At 44.3% G+C, this 17,551-nt stretch overlaps 1 protein-coding gene across 9 annotated transcripts in view; it reads left to right on the top strand.

The window, feature by feature from the left end:
• LOC8062529 (presenilin-like protein At2g29900) overlaps positions 1–17,122 on the top strand; it is a 41,239-nt gene extending 24,117 nt beyond the window's left edge. For 5 of the 9 annotated variants that reach the window (XR_002455414.1, XR_002455411.1, XR_002455412.1 and 2 more), the window contains 5 exons: positions 8,975–9,382; positions 10,045–13,493; positions 13,627–13,766; positions 13,866–13,978; positions 14,184–15,264. Coding sequence is in view for 2 of the 9 variants with exons in the window: in XM_002466791.2 (XP_002466836.1) it covers positions 15,437–16,807 (1,371 nt within the window). In the remaining 7 variants the exon portion in view is untranslated. Of the gene's footprint in view, positions 1–8,974; positions 9,383–10,044; positions 13,494–13,626; positions 13,767–13,865; positions 13,979–14,183 lie in introns of those variants that run through there. The other 4 variants (XR_002455415.1, XR_002455416.1, XM_021465742.1 and 1 more) reach the window with 4 other exon arrangements.

Raw genomic sequence — 17,551 nt, 5'->3', positions numbered from 1 at the left:
TGAACGTGCTTTTCGAGCTGCAGCAAAACAACCAACTATCCGTGCATTGATCTAGCTAGTTTACTGTCTAGATAGAAGCACCATTGGCTTGACGATATGATGACATCAAGCCGGCATGTCACATTGTGCCCTATGGGCCGTGCCTCTCAGACATGTGGGCCTAGCCTTTGGTCCAAGCACAACACTATGGGCCACCTTTCAGGTTAGGCTGGCCTAATGAACACGACCTTTTTAGCAGGCCAGGCTATCTCGAGGCCGACCAAATACCAGCACATAGAGAGAGGGGGGGAGGGGTCGCAACCACCGTGGGAGGTGGCGGCGGCCGCCCTGCTGGCACGCTCGCAACTTACCACAAGGTCGATGCTAGATCTGCAGTGACAGGCAGTGAGTTCGAGGATGCCGCACTCGACGGAGATCTATCCATAGGGGAGAATGGAGCATGGAGGTCAATGCCGCCATGGAGGAGGCCTAGCGCGCGAGAGGCATGGAGCCGAGAGGGGCGCCAGCACCTTCCACAATGAAGCGAGGTCGGGAGCCAAGGGACGAGGCGTGGAGGATGGGCATGGAGGCGTGGAGGATGGGCGAGAGGCACGTGCTTTTCGAGCTGCAGCAAAACAACCAACTATCCGTGCATTGATCTAGCTAGTTTACTGTCTAGATAGAAGCACCATTGGCTTGACGATATGATGACATCAAGCCGGCATGTCACATTGTGCCCTATGGGCCGTGCCTCTCAGACATGTGGGCCTAGCCTTTGGTCCAAGCACAACACTATGGGCCACCTTTCAGGTTAGGCTGGCCTAATGAACACGACCTTTTTAGCAGGCCAGGCTATCTCGAGGCCGACCAAATACCAGCACATAGAGAGAGGGGGGGAGGGGTCGCAACCACCGTGGGAGGTGGCGGCGGCCGCCCTGCTGGCACGCTCGCAACTTACCACAAGGTCGATGCTAGATCTGCAGTGACAGGCAGTGAGTTCGAGGATGCCGCACTCGACGGAGATCTATCCATAGGGGAGAATGGAGCATGGAGGTCAATGCCGCCATGGAGGAGGCCTAGCGCGCGAGAGGCATGGAGCCGAGAGGGGCGCCAGCACCTTCCACAATGAAGCGAGGTCGGGAGCCAAGGGACGAGGCGTGGAGGATGGGCATGGAGGCGGTCGCTGCCCTGCACTCGAAGCTAGAGGATGCGCGGGCCGAGGGAACATGGGGCTAGGGCCGTGTGTGCGGTGTTGTGCTCCTGCATCGTGAGGGAGGGGAATGGGAACTAGGAAGTTAGGGTTACTTCTTAGGATGGAAGGAGGCGCAGTTATGGGCTCTTAGCAGGCTAGAGGTCATCGGGCCACCACCAGGCCTTCTTCTAAATGTCAGGCCATGTTGGCCTACCGTGCCGTGCCAGCCCGTCGTGCTTGCGATGCAACCCAAGCATGACCCTGTGCATCGTGTTGGGCTGGCCTGGGCCGTACAACACTAGACCAGCCCAAAAAAGAGCCTCATGTTGACGGGGCTGAGGCTGCATGTCCATTTATACCCATGGATCGGTTTGAGCATGCACTGCAGGCTCCACTTGCCTAGAATGCCATGCTTCATGCCATGTAAGTTCAACTTCTCGGTTGTGCTGCACACCCAACATTCTCAAGAATGTGTGTATCGAGCTCACCCGCACCGACACCAAGGACATCGTTAAGAATAACGCCCGTATCTTGGTTGACTTTTTCAATCCATTGCCCATCACCCTTGTAGCGGCTTGCTTCACCACTTGTGAAATGTTTCAGACACTTTTATCTTTTTATCTAGTAAGTGTGTCTGACACTTCTCTAGAGGTATCGGATAGGAAATGTCATAGAAAAAAGGTGTGCTACACATAAAGTAAGGGCTTGTTGGCTTCTAAGGGTATGTTTGGATCCATTAGCTGATAGTAGTTAGCCAGCTAATAGCACATAGTTAATATGGTTGGATAACAGATCACTATCTACATATTAGGTGGAAGGGTGTTTAGATATCTAGCTAATTAACGGAATTTCTTTTTTTGTGAATTACACAAGTACGGACGTTGAAGCTCAACACGTACGCACACTCATTCCTATGAACACACGTACGCAAACCCTATCTCTATGAGCATCTCTGAAAGTATGTGCTGGCACATCTCGAGATTGACGAAGTTGCCGTGCAGACACCTCGTTGTCGACGAGAACGTCACCTACCACTGAAAGCACAACGCCGTTAAATTCTGAAAATGCGAGCCGTGTCAAGTTGAAGACTTGAACCCAGAGGAAGGTTCCACCGTAAGGACCCTAACCAGCTGAGCTAGGCTCAGTTCACAATTAACGGAATCCTTTGTTAGGTGCGGTCCGCTTGCATGCTTATGGAAATAAAAAATGCCTCAGTGAAACGCTTTTATGCAATGATGGTGATATATGCTCGCACACACCTGAAATGTGGCACATTCAAAGTTAAGGATCAGCCTCCCGTAGTCTTTTGGCTCTTGGGCGCGTGGACGATCCACGCGCCAGGGACAGGGAGGCCCCCGCCGGGGGCAACATGGTGGAAGGCAATGTTCGCCAGCCACGGCTTTCCAACATTGATATGGTTGCCGAGATCATGGTCTCTAGCCACTCCCATGCCTTCTCTCCGGAGAATATGACGTAGTCAAGGTTTAGCATATGGTCAGGCCACATAACCCAGTGCAGGTGGTCAACTTCAGGTCCGCCAGTGTGGCAGGGTCGCAGGCGAAGAGGGATTGGATCATGGTGGAGAACTGAAATTTTTGTTATTAGGCCTTGTTTAGTTTGCAAAAAATTTTAATTTTGTTACTGTAGCACTTTCATTTTTATTTGACAAAATATTATCTAATTATGGACTAACCAGGCTCAAAAAATTTGTCTCATAAATTACACGTAAACTGTACAATTAGTTATCTTTTTTATCTATATTTAATGCTATATGCATATGCCGCAAGATTTGATGTGATGAGAAATCTTGAAAAATTTTGGAAACTAAACAAAGCCTTAGCAGATCTGCTATGCGGTCTGCCCCCCGTACTGGCAGCCTGACGGTGCAAGCGGCGGAGGCCATGGCAACAGAGGTAGAGGAGGACCGTGTGAGCTCTCCGGAAAGCCAGGACCTGTCAGTCTTGTAGCAGCTTGCTTCATCATACCTGTTTGCAGTGGCAGTGGTGCTACTATTACCGGCGAAGGTGCAGCTGCTAGCTGTGCAAGTTCAACTCCCCAGTGTGTCCTGGGCTCCTGGCAAAGAGCTCTGGGCCATGCAAGCTCTGGGCCGAAGGTAGCAGCGACAACAGCTACATGGGTGAACAATGTAGACGCCACTCTCTTGTGCTTTGAGGTGTCCTGGCCCGAGCTGACAAATGCCGAAGACAGGACAATTGGGTTACCCGACACAAACCAACAGACTTGACACTAATTAGAATCAAAACACGGTGGGCCAAGTTATTGGGCATTGACATCATCATTTTTATTTTGGGTAATGGGTTATTGTATTGACTTGTTAAAATCTATATCCCTGTCTACCAATTAGGTCTTTAAAATTCTAAAGGTTTTCCACATAAAAAGTATCGAAAAACTGCCGAAGGAAGACTCAACAAAAGAATGATGTCGAGAGTCTCGTGTACACTCACAAAAGTGAAAAAGGTGGTTCCGAAAAATGTGTAGTGCAATTTTCACATAAGTGGAAAAAGAGTTGTCATTGCAAAAAGTGTGTAGTGCACTTTTTATACACCTAGGAAATTGTTGGAATGATAAGTCATATAAGTTACACTATGCTATAGAAGAGGAAGTGTGTAGTGTTGGGCTCTAAGGTGCGTGTCGGGCTCACCTGCACCGACATCAAAGACATAATTGATAATCATGCTCGCACCTTAGCTAACTTATTCAATCCACCGTCACGATCCTTGTGTGCCACACCCAACATCCTCAAGGATGCATGTGTCGGCTCACCCACACGGACATCACTAATAATCACATTCACTGCACTTTGGCTAACTTCTTCAACCCACTTCCCGTCAGTCGTGCAAGTTCAGCTTTCCGGCATGCTGCACCCCAACATCCTCAAGGGTGCATGTGTCGGGCTCGCACACATTGACATCAAGGACATCATTAATAATCATGCTTGCACCTTAGTCGACTTCTTCAGTCCACTGCCCATCAGTCGTGCAAGTCAAACTTCCTAGAGTGCTGCACCCCAACATCCTCAAGGATGTGCATGTTAGGCTCACTAGCACCAACATCAAAGACATCACTAATAATCACCTCGGCATCACCTTAGTCCACGTATTCAATCCTTTGTCCATCATCCTTATGGAAGTGTGTGTTGATCTCACTTGCACGGACATCATTAATAACTACACTAACACCTTGGCCAACTTAATTCTTCAGTCCACTATCCTTCAGCCGTGCAAGTTCAACTTCCCGGCGTGTTGCACTGCAACATCCTCAAGGATGCACATGTCCGGCTTACCTGCACCAACATCAAGGACATTGCTAATACCACACCCGCACCTTACTCGACTTTTTAATCCAGTGCCCGTCAGCCTAGTGTGCCACACCCCAACATCCTCAAGGATGTGCATGTCATGCTTAGCCACACCGACATCAAGGACATCACTAAGAATAACGCCTGCACCTTGGTCGACTTCTTCAGTCCATTGCACATCAACCTTGTAGCAGCTTCACCACACATGTTTGTGACAACAGATATGTTGTAGACTGCTACTCTCTTGTACCTTGAGGAATCCTGGCCCGATTTGATGAACGATGAAGACAAGTTGATTGGGTTACCTGATAAACTTGACACTAATTTGAACCTAAACTCAGTGGCCAAATTTTGCGTATTTACACCACCATTTTTGTTTTGGGTAATCTGTTATTGGGTTGACTTGTTAATATCAGTGTCCCTATCAACCAAATAGGTCCCTAGAATTCAAAAGGTTTGCCACTTAAAAAGAGTTTCCAAAGAACTGCCAAATTAAAGGAAGACTCAAGATAGGAGTGATGTGGGTAGTGTTTCTCATGTACACTCACAAATAAAGTGAAAAATTGTTGTTGCCAAAAGTGTGTGGTGCATTTTTGCAAAACTGAAAAAAGAGTTATGTTGCGAAAAGTGTATAGTGCATTTTTTATTCATAGAGAAAATTGTTGGAATGGTAAGTCACATAAGTTATACTATGCTATAGAAGAGGAAGTGTGTAGTGTTTTGTTTAAATACCGTAGAAAAGTCCACCTATATGATATTATCAAAGAAAACAATAGTTAGTACATAAGCACAATGCACAACAACTTGACACAAAAAGACTTTAAAATTATTAGGACATGACAGTTCAACTTGTCATAAAACAACATATTAAAAAAAGATCTGCCCTCTTGTTTCTCAATTGTTTGCTATCCGTCAAAATTTGAAAAATATATTGAAAAGGTATTAAGAGAAACGAACACATGTAGATAACCTAGGCATACAAGTCTTTGAAGACCAAACAAATCCACTCTCTGCTGACAACCAGACCAGAAGTGTTGACAAATTTAGCATAGAACAAACTAAAATAAAATGTTGAAATCGCAACATTGAAAACCAAACAACAACTCACCCATGCTGACATCAAGGACATCGCTAATAATCATGCTCGTACCTTAGCCTACTTCGGTCCACTAACCGTTAGCCTTGTGTGCCACACCGGAGAAGATGTGAAATCATGGCATTGAAATTAAGCCAAATGACTACTTCCCTTGTCAATATTACCGCTTCCCTTTGGAAAGCACAGAGAGACCTCAACAACCAGATCAAACGTTGTTGAGGTAGGAAAAGGTCTGAGGGACCTAACTTCAAATCGCTATCATCGCCATCACCTTGTCAATATGACCCAAAAAACCCATAGATGAAATAAAATCATAAATCCTGTAGAAAAAAGTGGATGACAAATGCTAGTGATGATTATGAGATGTTAGACCAAGTCCGACGCTACACGTTGGCTGTATGACTCAGCCTCCGTGATGGTGCAAAGTGTCCACATTAACCAAAGTGTTGGCTCCGCAGCGTGTCAGAGAGGCTTGCAGGAGCAGCCGTTGTTTCGAAATTTTTTTGATTTTTGATACTATAACACTCTCATATTTATTTGACAATTATTATCTAATTATGCACTAACTAAACTCAACAGATTTATCTCGCGATTTATATGTAAATTGTGCAATTAGTTTTAATTTTCGTCTATATTTAGTGTTTCATACATATGTTGTTGATGTGACAAAGAATCTTAAAAAGCTTTTGGTTTTTTGTCATAACTAAACGAGGCCCAAAAGGCGGAGGTCCTTGCTCAAGGGGACGCTGTGGGCGGAAGCACGTGTATCCTTCTCTAGATCAAAAGCATGTGAGCCTGGCATAGGCAGGAAGGAGAGTAGATTAGAGCAACCAACCTAGTAGTAGTGCCTGCGTTGTGGCCTTTGTGCCCATCAATACTTGATCTATGCGGAATAGGCCAGTCTCAATGCATGTTTCATGAGAGTGTCATGCACATTAAATAGGGTGCCACATAAGCAAAATTGCTGACTTGGTAGCGTCATTAAATGAAGGGGTTTCATCAGATAAGAGAGGAGTTTCATCTCCATGAAACTCATCTGGCTCGATTACCTAGTTTATAGTCTTGGTAACTGTGTCATGAAACTATGCATTGAGACTGGCCTAAGTACTTGAGGGATAAACGAAGCTATTAATCTCTCAATACAGATCTCAATACAGACCTCTCTTTCTGTTGCAAACACCGTCTCATTTTTTTTATCTTCAGTCCTGACAGACTAGGGATAAACGTCCCAAAATAAGTGTCACTTTAAGTCTTGTGTAGATTAAACTTTCTTAAGGTTCATTAGATTTATAGAAAATATTAATAACACTTATATCTCTAAATAAATTTGTTATAAAAATATATTCAATAATTGATATAATGATACTTATTATGCACCATAATATTAATGATTTCTTATAAATATTTGGTCAAAGTTAAAAATATTTGAGTGTTATATATTTTTAACTTTGACCAAGTATATATAAAAAAAATATTAATACTTATGATGTATAATTAGTATCATTGGTGAATCACCAAATATATTTTTATAAAAAAGTTATTTAGATATACAAATTTTACTAGTATTTTCTATAAATCCAGTTACACTTAAAAAAGTTTGACCAATACGAATCGTGTAGCGACACTCTTTACTCTTTAGATGAGGAAGTAGATGGCCTACTCCATGGGAGCTTCTGCGTTTTGTGAGTTAAGCCTCCGTGACTTCTGCAGGTAGCAGGACATGCTGCACGGCTACTCTTTTGTGTGATGAAGATCCGGTGTATAAATAGGGAGGTAGGAGTCTGGAGCCTAGGCTACACCAGAGAGATGGACGGGTATGTGCCCGTTGGGTAGTGCTAAGGGCAGCAGCAACGGGGGCTAACAGCCCTGGTGGTTTCGCACCAAAAGCAAAATACACATAGACCAAGATAAATTTCAGGCATATAGACCCCAACGCACGCAGCAACAGCATTGTACACTCCTTTTTTACTGCTCAGCTTTTGATCCAAAGAAATGATGATATTCTCTCTCTGTTTTTAGCTAGAGCTACATCTTTTTCTGACCAGGCCATAGGTGCTTCTGCAAGCACCACTGACTCTCTACAGGGCCACCATTTCACCTCCTCTCTCCTCCAAGTAGGCATCCGAGCCTACGTGGCCCTCTAGGGCTGCACGCCACGCTGGTGCGTTGAGCGTGCTCTAATCTCATATCTGTACTCGTCAGATAACCTGCTTGTAGGCCCAAAGATGAAGGGGGGTTAGGGTGCCCCACATCACCCTCATGACAGGAGAAAAGAGAACCATTAAATTAAACAAAGACCTGGCTTTACCTAGGCTGTGTTTAGCTCCCGTTGAGAAAAAATTCACGACACTGTAGTAGTTTCGTTTGTTTGTGGTAATTATTGTCTAACCATAGACTAACTAAGCTCAAAAGATTCGTCTCGTAAATTTCGACCAAACTGTGCAATTAGTTTTTATTTTCATCTATATTTAATACTGTATGCATACGTTTAAAGATTCGATGTGACGAAGAATCTTGAAAATTTTTAGGTTTTGAGGTGGAAGTAAATAAGGCAGTGTACTACTTTAGGGAACCGTAGGAGTGTGCCTCTATCCCTCTACTCATCGAGAAATATTTATGACTTTTCGTTGGTTTCCATGAGAGATTATAAAACGTCGTCTAAATGAGATAGAGGAAGTACTCCATCCGTTCACGAAATAATCAATTTCTAAAGTTGTTCTAAGTCAATTTTTTAAACTTAAACTAAATTTCTATAAAAAAAATACTAAGATTTATTAGCCAAACAGTTTCAGCTTCACGCACTCAATTCGAGGAAAAAAAGATGAGGTTATGAGAGCAACTAAAGAGGTACTCCACAATCTCCAATTTTTTATGGAGCTGCTCTACGGTGAAGTTTGTGGAGCAGAGTTTGTGAAGCATTTCCAAACACGATCTAAGAGAGCACCTAATGAGCTGCTCCATTAACTCTCTTTTTAGTTTATGGAGCAAAATTATTAAAGTAGTACCAAACATGCTTTCAGTGCTTTGGAGGTTTTCCTAGAAGCAGGGTGTGTGCGTGTATCTCTTTTTTTTTTTTGCGAAACAGTGTGCATTTATCTTTGATTGTGCGTACATGGATAAGTGTGTACTTATGTAGTGTGATTCAAATAGTAATATGAAAGTTTTTTTAAAATTTTTTTTCATAGCCACCAACCAGGTCTCTCTCTTTGTCTCGCAGAATGACTTTCACAAATACAAAATAGAATACATCCAGATGTATGAATGCTTATCAATTTGAGATGAGATTCTTCCTGGTTCATTCTCACGGCTGTGCTTTCCTTTCTGTTACTCAAAGTGTGTATCACGGTTTCTTAAACAACATTTACTTGATGCGTTTGTGCATTTGCAGATTACTAGTTAAATTTCCTTGAAACGCTGGCAACCATCGGATCAAAAATTGGAAGGTGGATGTGGCGCGCGTGGCTTTGCAGACGCAAGTCGCTCCACTCCCTCTTCCTCTCCTACTCCGGCTTTCCCACAGCGCCGCCGCTCGACGGGGGCAGACGGCAGAGCAGGCACCCCGCCGTGTGACCGGCTCGCCTTTGCGCCGGCGTCCCCACTTCTCATCACGCCATCGCCAGGGGGTCGGTCGCTAACTATTCAGCTACCATGGCGCGTCCGTTCTCGTCGCTGGCGCACTCCTCGTATCGCCGCAGGATCGTCGAGTGCAAGGCAGCGGCTTGCTCCTCGCGGCTCCCTTCCCGCGCTAGGCCGCCCGTCCGCCCCCGTATCGCTGCCAGCTCCGACACCACCTCAGGTAAAATTCTCCGCGAAAAGCCGAAAACGCAAGCTGCCTGAGCCCAACCAGTGTCAGCAAAAATAGGAACAGTCACAGTCAGTCAGCAAACTTGTTATTTCTATGTTCCGTTAGCTCGTTAATTCTAAGGATTAGGGGTAAGATATTGGGTATTAGTACTTTAGTTGGTCTTTCTAGCGCAAAATGCAAAACCCAGGCCTATAAGAGTTACCCTGACTTCATGCTTTCAGCAATTACTAGAAGCGCTCATCACTTTGCAATTCTGAAGATTTCAGAACGCTGCTGGTTGTGCATTCCACTTCCACACATGTTTTCTATCTTGATTCTCTCTTCATCTATTTGTAGCATCCGTTGCAGACTGATTTCTAATGAAATTGATTAACAATTACTGTAATAAACATGTCAAACTCTGATTAGGGCTGTTTTCTGTTTGTCTATCAGTTCGACTGAAGGTTATCTCCACATTCCACTGGACAAATGTACATACATTACATATCATAGTGTGCCAGTACCAGATGCCAATCCTAGAGTCTAGAGACTGAAGTAGCATTTCCTTTAGAAGTTAGAAGTCAAACTCCAAGCCCTGGCAGATTTCCTGTGTGCTATTCTTCTTTCTGGTTGGTATCAGTTCGCTGTTTCATTGATTTGGTTCTTTCTTTCAGCAAATGGAATGGATACTAGCATCATTACCATTCAGACTATGGCGTGGTGGGAGACCCTGAATCATATGGCCTACAAATTTGGGAGCCTTGGCAAGTCTGATGGGAAGCTGGCCTTGAAGATACTGAGTTCTATAGTGGAGCGATCAGGTTTAGACCGAATTACCTACATTTACTGTATGGCTGTCCCAATTCTCATCCAGGCTCAAATGCATTCGCAAGCAATGTCAGTGTTGAGGCGTCTTGCTGTGATGGGCTTCTCCTGCACTGCTATTTTTACCTCCCTCTTGCGGATCATTTCACGTTTTGATTCCACCAATCATGTTGTATTTGAACTCCTTGTCAAAGCTTATGTCAAGGAAAGAAAAGTGCTAGACGCAGCTGTGGCAGTTCTCTTTATGGATGACTGTGGATTTAAGGCTTCACCTATTGCTTGCAATACCATCCTCAGGGCTCTTGTGGAGCAAGGGGAATCAAAGTATGTTTGGTTATTCTTGAGAGAGAGTTTGGCCCATAATTTTCCTCTGGATGTTACCACTTGCAATATTCTTCTGAATTCCCTATGCACCAATGGAGAATTTAGAAAGGCTGAAGATATGCTTCAGAAGATGAAGACCTGTCGCCTATCTAATTCTGTCACTTATAATACAATACTACATTGGTATGTTAAGAAGGGGAGATTTAAGGCTGCCCTGTGTGTTCTAGAAGATATGGAGAGGGATAGTATACCGGCGGATATATATACCTATAACATCATGATAGATAAATTATGTAGAATAAAGAGGAGTGCGCGTGCTTTCCTTTTGCTCAAAAGAATGAGGAAAGATGACTTAATACCTGATGAATGTACCTACAATACTTTGATCAATGGGTTTTTTGGTGAAGGTAAGATAAATCATGCTCACTATGTCTTTAATCATATGCTGAGACAAACTTTTGTTCCAAGTGTAGCTACTTACACTACAATGATTGATGGGTACTGCCGAAACAGGAGAATTGATAAGGCCCTAAGTGTTCTGTCAGAAATGCAAATTACTGGTGTCATGCCAAATGAGCTAACTTATAGTGCTTTGTTGAATGGTTACTGCAAAGTTTCCATGCTAGGACCCGCTCTACATCTTATGGAAGATCTGAAATCGAGAGGTATAACCATCAATAAGACGATGTGTACTATTCTCATAGATGGTTTCTGTCAGGTGGGTGAGATTTCCAAGGCTAAACAAATTTTGAAGAGTATGCTTGAGGATGGAATTGATCCAGATATCGTCACTTATTCAGCATTGATCAATGGTATGTGCAGGATGGCTAAGATTCATGAAACAGAAGAAATTTTGTCAAGGATGCAGAAAAGTGGAATTTTACCTAATGATGTGCTATATACAACTCTGATTTCTTACTATTGTAAGGCAAGGTATGTCAAGGAAGCACTAAAGCATTTTGTGGACATTTATCGAAGGGGGCTAGTTGCCAATCCAGTTATCCATAATGCATTATTATGTGCTTTCTATAGAGAGGGAATGATTACAGAGGCTGAACACTTCAGACAATACATGTCTAGGATGAAGATATCATTTGATTCTGTCTCCTTTAACTGCATAATAGATAGTTATTGCCACAGAGGTAATATAGTTGAGGCATTTACAGTTTATGATGCTATGGTTAGATATGGCCATTCTCCAAATGTTTGCACATATCAGAATTTGCTTAGAGGATTATGTCAAGGAGGCCACTTGGTACAAGCAAAGCAGTTTATGTTCTGTCTTCTTGATATACCTTCTGCTATTGATGAGAAAACTTTCAATGCACTGCTTCTTGGGATTTGCAAATATGGAACTCTAGATGAAGCTTTGGATCTATGTGAGAAAATGGTCAAAAATAACTGTTTACCTGACATCCATACCTACACCATTCTTCTCAGTGGTTTTTGCAGGAAAGGTAAGATTTTGCCTGCGTTAATCATGTTGCAGATGATGTTGGACAAAGGAGTAGTCCCTGATACTGTTGCATATACCTGCTTGCTGAATGGGTTGATCAATGAAGGCCAAGTGAAGGCTGCTTCTTATGTTTTCCAGGAGATCATATGCAAGGAAGGCCTGTATGCAGATTGTATTGCCTATAATTCATTGATGAATGGGTACCTCAAGGGTGGAAACATAAATACTATAAAAAGGATGATGTCTGATATGTATCAGAGTGAGGTTTATCCAAACTCTGCTAGCTATAACATACTTATGCATGGGTATGTCAAGGGGGGACAATTTTCAAAGTCCTTATATCTGTACAAATATATGGTGAGGAAAGGAATCAGGCCAGACAATGTTACATATCGCTTGCTCATTCTTGGGCTTTCTGAGTGTGGGTTGATTGACATTGCAGTGAAGTTCTTGGAGAAGATGGTCTTAGAAGGCATTTTCCCTGATAGGTTAGTTTTCGATATACTGATTACAGCTTTCAGTGAGAAATCCAAGATGCATAATGCACTACAACTTTTCAATTGTATGAAGTGGTTGCGTATGTCACCCAGCAGTAAAACTTATAGTGCCATGATAAATGGATTGATCAGAAAAAATTACCTGGACCAGAGTCATGAAGTTTTACGTGAGATGTTACAAGTGGGGCTTCAACCAAACCATACACACTATATTGCATTGGTCAATGCAAAATGTCGGGTTGGTAAGATTGATAGAGCGTTCAGGCTAAAAGAAGAAATGAAAGCTCTTGGCATTGTGCCTGCTGACGTTGCTGAGAGTTCAATTATTAGAGGACTTTGTAAATGTGGAAAACTTGAGGAGGCAGTCATAGTTTTCAGTACTATGATGCGTTCAGGAATGGTGCCAACTGTTGCTACTTTCACTACTCTAATGCATTGTCTTTGCAAAGAATCCAAGATTGCTGACGCTTTGCACTTGAAGAGGTTGATGGAGTCGTGTAGACTGAAGGTTGATGTCGTCAGTTATAATGTTCTAATTACTGGTTTATGCAAAGACAAGCGTATCTCTGATGCACTAGATCTTTATGAAGAGATGAAATCTAAGGGACTTTGGCCGAATGTTACTACCTATATCACACTCACTGGAGCTATGTATTCGACAGGGATAATGCAGAATGGAGAGGAACTACTGGAGGATATAGAAGAAAGGGGTCTTATTCCAGTGTATGTGCAGCTTGAAAATCTTGAAAGACAGATGGAGGATGCAATTAGAAGGTTAAACATGATTAGAAACTGCAGAAAGGAAGTGCCTTTTAGAGGGGTTGAGCTACTACCTGTAGATCCTGAACCCGTGTGTAATGCTGCTAGCGATTGTAATCCCACTGAAACTCGGCAACGTAAAGGAATTTGAGCATTTGACCAATAGGGTTGGTACAAAACTATTGGTACCTTTTCTGAGTAGTGCTTGTGGTGCCTTACATTGTTGTGTTCCTCCATGAGGGATCCATGGATCCATCTCTAGGTATGTTGAATATGTGATTTTCCCTAAACAGATAATTCAGGTTAGGTGTTCTGTTAATTTTATTATTGTGTATATTTTTGTTGATAATACTATGTCTTCACTTTATCATCTGTTTGGTACCTTGTGTTTGCAGAAATACAAAATTACCCTGGGAGGAAGAGGAACCTCACATCACATATGTTTCAGTGGATCCTGGGGACAGGTAAATGGGATTATGAGTGCTGATTCATGATGTTAGGTATGATATGCATAAGTTACAGCAGGCATTCACAGGTAAGAAGTGTTACTATGCCAATTGTTGTATTTAAAATCATGTGCTTGTTGACCCATTCTTTTAGTTAGTATTGCTAACAATTATGCATGGAATCTCAGTGGATCTTTTATCTGCAATGATTGGCTGGAGTGAGCATTGAGGAATATTAATGACCATATCTCCTAAAATCCAACTGTTATAGCTGCAGTCCTGCAAAGTTGGGTGTTACCAGGTATTTCTTTTATAGATGTATAGAAACAATTTTTCTGTCGATTGAGCTTGAGCAATTTCCGTGTTTATATCTTATTTGACTGTATTTTACCATTTAGTTCATAAGAACAAACATAACCATACAATCCAATCCGCATTAAATTGACAAGTAAGCCACTCGGGAAACCACATTTTAATTCTCCTAATGTTTTTGATATGCTGTACAGATTAATTGCTCACTTGCTTCATGATTCTTTTATGGGCATTCCTCACACCGTTCACTTATTTGTTGCACATGAGAGCACACACTTGACATGAGAGGAAGATGGTGGCAGAGGAGGTGCCAAGAGAGAGAGAGCAATGGATAATGGGACCACAATGTCCCTATGTCTACTCCAGTGATGTTGACATATGGGATAGAGGAGGTCATGAGGTGAATGCTGCATGTGTTCTGATGATGATTTCAGGACATTCTGGCATGGATCCGGCATGGACTTAAGCACTCAGCTTATGAGCATTGTCATGAGTATTATGAGATACTAGATGGCAACTTGATCCATTGTGTGCAGAAGAGTGTGATGGAGTGGATTACTCTGGTCACCTCCAAACTGGGGATGCTGAGTTGTTGATGCCAGAATGCCGCAACTCTGATGTGAAGCTGAGATTCACCAGCCTTTCACAAGTGTTGAAGGTGATAGCAATCCACGATTGCAAGCTCTGTGGCTAGGTCTTAACATCCAGCAAAGGATTGGCATGCCATGCCGCAAGGAAGTTCCGCAAAGTTCCTGTTCATGAAAAGGTTGCAGCATCACCCAACTCTGCAGTGTCTCAACCGAAAGCAGCTGCTTGAAGTGGCCAAGTGGGTAGCCAGTTGTTCTGTCTCAACCTTTCAGGTTTCTACAGGAACTACAGCAGCAGGAGTCCAAAGTCTGAACTGACCAAAAGAGGCTATCGGTGTGATCCAGTGCTGCCATGATTGTCACAGTTTCTGTATCAGTCCGTTGGGAAAAAAAAAACTATATAGCTTAGCTCCTAATGTGAAGGATATTGATGTCATGATGCCCTTTGGTAGATTTGCTTAGTAGTAGTACCCTGGCATTACAAATGGTCAGTGTTCTTACATGTAGCACTACAGTTCTGTTCCACAATACTGAACTGTGTTCAGTGCCAGCGAATTGGGGCCATGGTCTCATTTTTCATTGTACCCTGGTGCATAGCATTAGCACTTTAGCAGGCTTGTTTCAGGTTGTTGCAAACTTGCAAAGCATTTTTGCCTGACAAAGATGGAGAATCAGATAATTCCATGAACTTGAGATTAGGCATTTAGAATTGGCAAATCTTGAGAATTATGAGAAGAGAGGCACCAATCACCAGACGGAAAAGACTCAACTGTTAACTGAGCCTGGAGTGGCGTATAAACAAGTCAATACTCGCCCAAGTCCCACGGAGCGGAAGCGATCCCCATTCCACATCCACCCAGATGGCCGACGCCGCGGCGGCGGCCGCCGTGCCCGGCGATGTCCCCGCCAGCACCACCGTGCTGGACTCGCTCGGCGAGGACATCACCCGCATCGTCTACCCCGTCTCCGCCTGCATGCTCCTCGTCGTCCTCCTGGTCTCCCTCCTCTCCTCGCCCTCCTCCCCCTCTCCCCTCTCCGCCTCCATCGCAGCCGCCACCGGCGGCGTCTCCGGAGGAGGGGACGGCGACGACATACCCACCGCGCTCATCACCGCCCTCACCTTCGTCGTTGCCGTCACCGCCGCCACTTTCCTGCTCGCGCTCCTCTTCTACCTCCGCTGCACGCCCTGCCTCCGCGCCTACCTCGGCTTCTCCGCGCTCGCCGTCCTCCTCGTCCTCGGCGGCCAGGTCGCGCTCCTCCTCCTCTCCCGCCTCCGCTTCCCGCTCGACGCCGTCTCCTTCGCGCTCCTCCTGCCCAACGCCGCGGGGGCGCTCGCGCTCGCCGCGCTGGCGCCGGCATCCGTCCCCATCGCGCTCCACCAGGCCGCGCTCGTCGCCGTCGCCGTGCTTACCGCCTTCTGGTTCACGATGCTGCCCGAGTGGACCACCTGGGCGCTGCTCGTCGCCATGGCCATCTACGACCTCGCGGCCGTGCTGCTCCCCGGTGGCCCTTTGAGGGTGCTGCTTGAGCTGGCCATACAGAGGAACGAGGAGATACCGGCCTTGGTCTATGAGGCCAGGCCGGTGGATCCCCGCCATGGCCGAAATTGGCGCTTGTGGAGGGAAGGGAGGCAACCCGGTGCGGATTTGGATGAAAGTTCCACGGTTGAGGTGATTGGGGAGGTGTTGGGGAGGAATCTTCAGGCCAACCCTGGAAACAGTTCATCATCCCAAGTTCATGAAGCTGCCACTCTTGCTGGTGATGTTAGTAATTCAAGGCCCAGGGTTACATTGGGGGCTGCTTTCAGCTCCTCTGATTCTACTGTTGCACAAGCTGGGGAGGTTTCAGCATTGCCAGAGCATAGAGTGGCTGTTGCTGAAATGAGTGTACCTTTGATCCAGCCACGTCCACAGAGATCTGGGGAAGAGGTGGAAGGTGAAGATGGCATTGGGTTGAGCTCATCTGGGGCGATCAAGCTTGGGTTGGGGGATTTCATATTCTACAGCGTTTTGGTCGGTAGGGCAGCAATGTATGACTACATGACAGTGTATGCCTGCTACCTTGCCATCATTGCAGGGCTTGGCATCACTCTGCTCCTGCTGGCGTTCTTCCGCAAGGCATTGCCTGCCCTACCAGTGTCCATCGCCCTCGGCGTTGTGTTTTATGTGCTCACAAGAACACTGCTTGAGGAATTTGTTGTGCAGTGCTCCACAAATCTTCTGATGTTTTAACATTAACGGAACATTTCTTATTGATGTACTATTGTAGTTCATTGTTGGCACCTTTACCAGTTGATTAGCTCTTAATTTTCTGGAAATGTTAAGTTGACTGGTCCATGCACAGCCTATATGAAGATAGTTGGAATTCCTGTCATATTTTCAACTACTAGTCTTGGTCTGTATGTCCCAACTAAGGTACATGCCCATCTGTTTATGTTGTAATAACATCTGAGTTTCTTTTAGAGGGGTAACATCAGAGATTTTGTAATAAAAACAATACGGACATTTTGTGCGCATTTTATATATTATGAAAATTTTCTTGAACTATCTAACAATAAGTCCATAAATATGCCTTTTCTAGAGGGGCCATTCTCTATTTTTTGTATGTGAACGAAAAAAAGTTTCTCAGGCAGTAGGTGATGAATATGGATTTGTTTTCAGTCTGCTGTAACTTTTCTGAAATTATTTTGGCAGCACAGGTGAGAAAAAAAAAGTTATTTTCTTAAAAGTTAGGACCAAGGTGCCTTTTCAGCACCACTTAAATGAACTCTTATCTCACTGAAAATAACTACTGTGCTACATTGTTCCACAAAATGATCCTGAGAACTGCTTTGGTAGTCCAGTTCAATATGCAGTGCCTCAATTTCTGATTTCTTTATTTCCTCACATAGAAGCCTGCATCCCTTTCTGTATTTGTAGCAACATAGGAACAAAGCAATGGTTGGCATTGGGTCTGGCAGTGGAGGCAACAAAAGA

This window comes from Sorghum bicolor, chromosome 1 (assembly GCF_000003195.3).
Source record: "Sorghum bicolor cultivar BTx623 chromosome 1, Sorghum_bicolor_NCBIv3, whole genome shotgun sequence".
In the NCBI taxonomy this organism is placed as follows: Eukaryota; Viridiplantae; Streptophyta; class Magnoliopsida; order Poales; family Poaceae; genus Sorghum; species Sorghum bicolor.
Note: the sequence above shows the minus strand (reverse complement) of the source record. Positions and strands in the feature narration are given on the sequence as shown.